At 32.4% G+C, this 7,281-nt stretch overlaps 1 protein-coding gene across 1 annotated transcript; it reads left to right on the top strand.

Annotated features, from left to right (window-relative positions):
- Window positions 1-1,802: 1,802 nt before the first annotated feature.
- On the top strand, window positions 1,803-4,368 carry LOC102604128 (putative receptor protein kinase ZmPK1). The gene has a single exon (XM_006341133.2). The coding sequence runs from the start codon at window positions 1,874-1,876 to the stop codon at window positions 4,292-4,294; it is 2,421 nt and encodes an 806-aa protein (XP_006341195.1). The 5' UTR covers window positions 1,803-1,873; the 3' UTR covers window positions 4,295-4,368.
- Window positions 4,369-7,281: the final 2,913 nt, after the last annotated feature.

Raw genomic sequence — 7,281 nt, 5'->3', positions numbered from 1 at the left:
TCTTTTTGCTTTCATTTTTTTTTATTAATATGATATTTAGATGATATTGTGTTCATCACCACACTGATTGATGGTGCATTTGCCTTATCATGAGAATTTCAAAAGCGATATATTTCGTGACAAGCATTACCTTATATTTACTTTTTTAGATAATTCATATAACTTCAAAAGAATCCTTCTTTATAAATCGAGTATCATTCCTAATATATAATTTTCATATATGCTCACTAAATCACAATTCTCTCATCAATATAACATTAAAGTCTCAATTACTAAAATTATAACCTTCCAATGCACTAACATATATTGTTTTGGCTGATTTAAATTGCTATTTAAATACTTTGCACATTTTAACTTATTTTTTATCTAATGAAGACAATTCAACTGTGATATTAAGATCCCAATTTTGGTCTATGAGTCAATGAATTGTCTCTTTGGAATTTTGATACATGACAATTACTGAGAAGTAAATATCCTGTGGGTTCCCTTCTTCTAAGGTAAAGATAGACTGGAATTTCTTTTTAATAAAAGACCACTAATGACTTCTGACAAATTAATTTACAAGTCCTCCGTGAGAAAGCATGCAAATGCAACTACCCCCAATTAAGTCCAATTATATTTGAGCAGATTCAAAATTTAAAGTTTAGAAAAAAAATTTAAAGACCCTTATTTACGTTTTGTTTGTTTTACAGATCTTTTTTCATATTTGCAATATTACGACTACAACTCTTATATTTTCTTATTTTTTTTAAATAATATATATTTGGATTGATTTGTCCTCTAAAATCATACTCTTTTAATTAATTATTATTTTATTAATATTATCTTCAAAAAGTTATTTATCTTTAAGGAATATTGAAATAGAATACTATGAATTGTTCACCATTACTCTTGAGGTTGTTGTACAAGGGAGGTAGATGAAACATTGAAAATATGAATTCATATTAATTTGTATTTATTATAATTTTGGTATATTTTAATATATAAATTTTTATTCTACGTCTACTGAAATATTGAATCCACCCCTAAATTTAGATTCCTCTCTGCGTGTGTCATGTGTGATGCGTATTTGGGAGAAGACTTCTAATTCTTTAAAAAAATATTAATTCCAAATAATTCAAAATTGGGTCAGATGAAATCACTAATTCTTTTTGCTTTCAATTTTTTTTTATTAATATGATGTTTAAATGATACTCTATGAAATTATTTATTCTTTTTTTTGTCATCTTTAAAATTTGGATCATGATCTTTAAACTTACGTCTACACTTTATCATCATTAAACCAATTTTTAATTCTTTCTTTTTAATATAGTTTAATTCTTCCATCAATAACCAAGCCTAATAATGATAACCATCTTTGTTAGCCGCCTCAATGTCGAACAAACATTTGCCAATTTATATATTCTCCGTTCATTTTATTTGTTCAGTATTAATTTAACATATTTTTATAGAATAATAAATAAAACAATTGAATCAATGCAATAAGAATTGATTAAAGTTAATAATGTATGGATTAGGAATTGAGTATAATGAACGAGTAAAAATAAACGGAACAAAAGTACCAACTATAAAAAAAAAAAAAAAAAAGAGAGAGAAAAAACATGTCCTCAAATCATTGTCATTCTTAAATTCCCACTTGCTAATAAATTATTATAGTATTAATACTTTATTATCTTTGTCCTTTCAATTTGAACCAACTAGGATGCTTCTTTTATTTTATTTTTTAAATTCTTGAACCAATTTGAGATGTTTGACTAATGCTTCTGAATCTGAAACAAAAACAATGAATTATACATTATAAAGCAACCACCCCATCACTTATTTCCCTTCATCTACTTTCAACATTTATGATTTTATCCAAATTCTTGAAACCATGAAAAGTTTGAAACTTTACTATCTTTTTCCATTTTTAGTTTTTTCATTTCTTGTTTCTTCTTTCCCTTTGATAACATCATCAAGAATTTTGCTTAAAGGTGATTCTTTTTCAGTTAAAGATGATTCACATTTCATTACTTCTCCACAAAAAACATTCACTTGTGGTTTTTATCCTATAGAAAGTACTAGTAATGCTTATTATTTTGGAATTTGGTATACAAATTCAAGAGATAAAACTGTTGTTTGGAATGCTAAACAAGATAGGCCTGTTAATCTCAAAGGGTCAAAGTTGACATTAAGAAAGAATGGAGCTTTAGTTTTAACAGATGTTGATGATACAATTGTTTGGCAAACAAACACAACATCATTTGATGTTGAAAAGGCTGAGGTTCTTGAAACAGGAAACTTAGTATTGAAGAATCCTAAAGGTGATGTTTTGTGGCAGAGTTTTGATTTGCCTACTGATACTTTATTGCCTGATCAAAGATTTACCAAGAATCATAGATTAGTTCCTCCTTTGAGGAAAGGGAGTTTATCACCTGGATACTTTAGTTTGTACTTTGATAATGATAATGTATTGAGAATGATTTATAATGGTCCTTTAGTTTCGAGTATATACTGGCCTAATCGCGAAAGGAGTGCGCCCCAGAATGGTAGAACTAGTCAGGTGGATACTGTAGTTGCACATTTTGATGGAATGGGTAGATTTTTCTCAAGTGATATGTTGCAATTCAATGTTTCTGATATGGGGCTTGGGATATTGAGAAGATTGACTATAGATACTGATGGTAATTTGAGGATGTATAGTTTGGATAACTTGACAGGGTTGTGGAAGATGTCGTGGCAAGCTATTGCACAACCTTGTGCTGTGCATGGAATGTGTGGAAGATTTTCGATATGTACTTATGTATCGAAGCCTAAATGTACATGTCCTCCTGGATATGAGATTGTTAATGGAAGTGATTGGAGTAGAGGTTGTAGGCCAATGTTTAGATCAAGTTTGGAGTCTAAACAACATGTAAAGTTTGTGGAGATTCCTAATGCTGATTATTGGGGTTTTGATCTCAATGCCACTACTCCTTTGTCATTTGAATCTTGTAGGGCATTGTGCTTGGACGATCCACGTTGTCGTGCATTTGTTTATAGGTTAACTGGTGTGGGATCATGCTATACTAAAGGCATCCTTTTTAATGGATACAGGTCTCCTAGTTTCCCTGGAAGTGTATTCTTGAAACTCCCTATGAATCTAAGTGCATCAGAATCAGGTCATTTGATGCTTGAAGGTACTGATGCAAAATGTGGATTGAGTCCTGAAAACTCTCTTTTTGGTTCTCTTTCTATGTATGTATTGGATTTTAAGAAGGTGAAGTGGATTTATCTTTACGTGTTTTGTTTCACCCTTGGTGGAATAGAGATTCTGTTCTTCGTGTTAGGCTGGTGGGCGTTGTTTAGTAAACATGGGATTCCTGCTTCCATTGAGTATGGATATAAAATGGTGTCATCGACTCAATTCAGGAGGTTTACGTATACTGAACTTAAGAAAGCAACAAAAAACTTCAAGGTTGAGCTAGGAAGAGGAGGTTCAGGAGCTGTTTATAAAGGAGTTTTAGCAGACGGAAGAGCTGTAGCAGTCAAGAAACTTGCAAATGAGTTACAAGAAGAATTTTGGGCAGAGATGACTACCATAGGAAGAATCAACCATATGCATTTGGTGAGGATGTGGGGATTTTGTTCTGAAGGTAGACGTCAGCTTTTGGTCTATGAATACGTCGAGAACTCATCACTAGACAGGCATCTTTCCAGGGCTGATATTCTTGAATGGAAACAAAGGTTTGCAGTGGCACTAGGGACAGCCAAAGGTCTGGCATATCTTCATCATGAATGTCTTGAATGGGTGATTCATTGTGATGTTAAGCCTGAAAATATACTTCTCGATAGTGAATTCGAGCCCAAGATTGCAGATTTTGGACTTGCAAAGCTGTCCCAAAGAGGCGGCCCTGGTTCAGATTTCTCCAAGATTCGCGGTACTAAAGGCTACATGGCTCCTGAATGGGCTTTGAACCAACCTATAACAGCAAAAGTTGATGTTTATGCCTTTGGGATTGTAATACTAGAAATGATCAAAGGAAGTAGGCTGTCAAGTTGGGTGGTGGATGATAGTGAATGTGATCATGAACAAGATTCACAGCTCGGAAAATTTGTCAGGATGGTGAAGAGAAAGATTCAAAGTGGAGAAGATTCTTGGGTGGAGAAACTTGTCGATCAACGACTAGAAGGCAAATTTAGCAAGAACCAGGCAGTGACACTGATTGAAATAGGCATTTCTTGTGTTGAGCAGGACAGAAACAAAAGGCCTACAATGGCCTCAGTAGTCCAAACATTGCTGGATTGTGAAGATGAAACAACACAAATAACATAGGAATTTCCCTTTCTAAATGTAAACACTGATTGGAATTTGTGAATGGAAATTGAATAAACCATTTTGTTTTTTCATCTTTGACTATCAAACTATTATAATTCTCTTAATATCCACGCATTAACTTCTGCAATCTTGATCATACTAGCTAATTATGTGATGGAAATCCTTCATCTTTAACTAAGAAAATTTAACAAAAGGACTGAAAATACACAAAGAACATCCTCCTTTATTCGGGCTTGGGACTAATAATGTGAAATCTCAATTAAATATTCTTCATTAATGTTTTGCATGTTTCCTTCTTATGCAACATTGGAGTATTATAAATTAAATTACTGTCCTTATATATAACTAGTGGAGTAATATCATTTAGCCATGATCACAAACCAAAAAAATGCCTACTATTTCATACCTTTAATTCCTTCCATTCTGCATCTTTTTTTTTTAATCAATGTAAACTAAAGGAGATTATAGTAAAGTTATGTCTGTATGAATTATAGATCTTGTTTCGAGATGAGTTATTGAACTTTCTTATGTATTGTTGCTGATGCAAAAACATATGATACCTCTCTTTTTGCGTATGCTTTTGATATAGTCCTCACGAAATCTTTATGTTTTTATTTCTTTATATTCCGGTCCAAGGACCACTACGAATCAGGGGCGGACCCACGTGTTGTCCAGGGGTTCACCCGAACCCCCTCGATAAAAAATTATACTATATATATAAGGTGAATTTTCTGGATTTAGGTGGATATATATATTTTGAACCCCCTCAATGACAAGGTGAAGGAGATAGCCTAGTGGCAGATCCCTTCAATATTAAGCCTGACGTCCCGGGATCGAATCCCTGGGTTAGTGTTTTATTTTTTAGTTTTTTACTTTCAGTTTATTTTATTTTTTTTAGTTTCAGTTCCGATTTTCATGTTTTTTTTTAATAAAAAGTGCTAAAATGTGGTGTTAAACCCAAAAAATTCAAGGGTCCCATACTCCCATTCCTAAAAGCTAATAACTTTTTCACTTTCCAAATCTCTAAATCACTTTCTTGTTCTTCCCCAACACTCAAAACTCAAATATTAAAATCATCTCCCATAATATTCTATTGTTGATTTGACATATTTTAAAGGGCTAACTTTTTGTTTCACTGTAATCACTTATGTTAGTTTCAGATTTCTTGTAACGAAACTAACTTTTTGTACCTATAAACTATATACTACTACTTCCTTGAAATTTTTTTTGTTGGCTTATTTACACGTTTATACTTTTATTTTTCGAACCCCCTAAACGAAAATCCTGAGTCCGCCACTGCAACGAATGCGTGTGTGCAAGGTCATTTCCTTTTTTATTCTCTTTGTTGTCTTGAAAATGATATGCACCAGTCTTTTTTCTATTCTTTTGGTGTAAAAAGGACGACCTCTTTTGCATAGTTAATTAATATAGAAGTAGTTAATTAAGACTCATATAAAAAGGAACATGCCTTAATTAATAATTACTATTCAACTGTGATATTAAGAATCCAATATTGGTCTTTGAGTCAATGGATTGTACCTTAGAAGTTTAGGTACATGACAATAACTTAAAAGGAAATAAATATTCATGTTGTCCGTCTTTACTTGTTCATTACATGCTTGATTTGGTTCACCTTTAGAATACAATAAATTATAGGGTAATTTTACCACGTTATCCCTATCAATTATAGTTCATCTAAATGTTGTAAAATGAATACTCTCGTAAGTACTTTTAGTATACTAAACAAGTAAAGATGAACGGAGGAAGTAACTAGCCTTGTGGAAACTGGAAATATATTTCAGTGGGTGCCTTTTTCTAAGGTAATGATAGACAAAACCAATATAAAAGACCAATAGTGAGTGACTTTTGAAAAGTTCTCCATGGGAAGGCAAATGCAACTCTCTCTCAATTATTCCAATTCTAATCTATTCCCCACTTGTATCATGAGTTTACATGAGAAGACTTTGAATATATTCTTTTTATACCATATAATTCAAAAATAGGCCTAGTTGAGTCGCCATTTTACTTGCTTTCCCAATTTCTTTTTATAGGTAGTGGTTAATGATGGTGGTTGATTATGGTAATTCATTGTGATGATTGATAATTGTGGTTGGCGATAGTGATAATTAATAGTGGTGATTGATAGCGATGACTGTCGATATATAGTGATTGTCAGTATATAGTGATGGATGGTTATTATAATAATAGTTGTTGACGGTAACGATCGAATATAATGACTAATGTGGTAATTGACGATAGTGGTGGTTATGAATGAGGACGGTGTGGTAGGTAATGAATGATAATAGTTAATAATGGTGAGCGTTAGTAATAGTTAGAGATGAAAAAGGATGGAGTAATGGTTAATGTCATCTTTAAGAATCCTTGATATTCAAGGTAGATTAAAGTTTGGTTGGTTGGTTTGCAAAGTCACGAAAGAGACAAGTTAAGCAAAATAATATACCGATACTATTGAATATGAAGTTTTATGAAGGCATAATACATAATTATGACCCTTAAGTTGGCTTCAACGAACAACTATGCCCTCCAACTTTGAATGTGCACAAGTAGGCACTTGTATAAAATTGAACAAGTAGACACAAGTGTCCTACATGGCATAATACACATAGGATGCCATGTAGGATATAAAATTGTCATGTAGATGCCATGTAGGACGAATGTGTCCATTTTCTAAATTTTATACAAGTTTAAGTGTCTATTTGTATAGACCCAAAGTTAAAGGTCATAGTTGTCAATTGACGTTAAGATAAATGTCATGTTTATGTATTATGCATCTTATGAATCAAGCACGAAATATTTTCTATATCTTCCCCGTTTATAAGATAAACAACTTAATGCAGAGTATATCGTGTTTGCCACCACACTGATTGATGGTGCATTGGCCTTATCATGAGAATTTGAAGAGCGATATATTTCGTGACAAGTATTGCCTGGTATTTACTCTTTTAGATAATTCATATAACTGC

Source organism: Solanum tuberosum, unplaced genomic scaffold (assembly GCF_000226075.1).
Source record: "Solanum tuberosum cultivar DM 1-3 516 R44 unplaced genomic scaffold, SolTub_3.0 scf00021, whole genome shotgun sequence".
Taxonomy (NCBI): domain Eukaryota; kingdom Viridiplantae; phylum Streptophyta; class Magnoliopsida; order Solanales; family Solanaceae; genus Solanum; species Solanum tuberosum.
This window is presented reverse-complemented; position numbering and strand designations above follow the sequence as displayed.

Bases quoted from the DNA above. Each gene is read 5' to 3' on its own strand.
- LOC102604128 (XM_006341133.2), top strand. From the start codon at position 1,874: ATGAAAAGTTTGAAACTTTACTATCTTTTTCCATTTTTAGTTTTTTCA.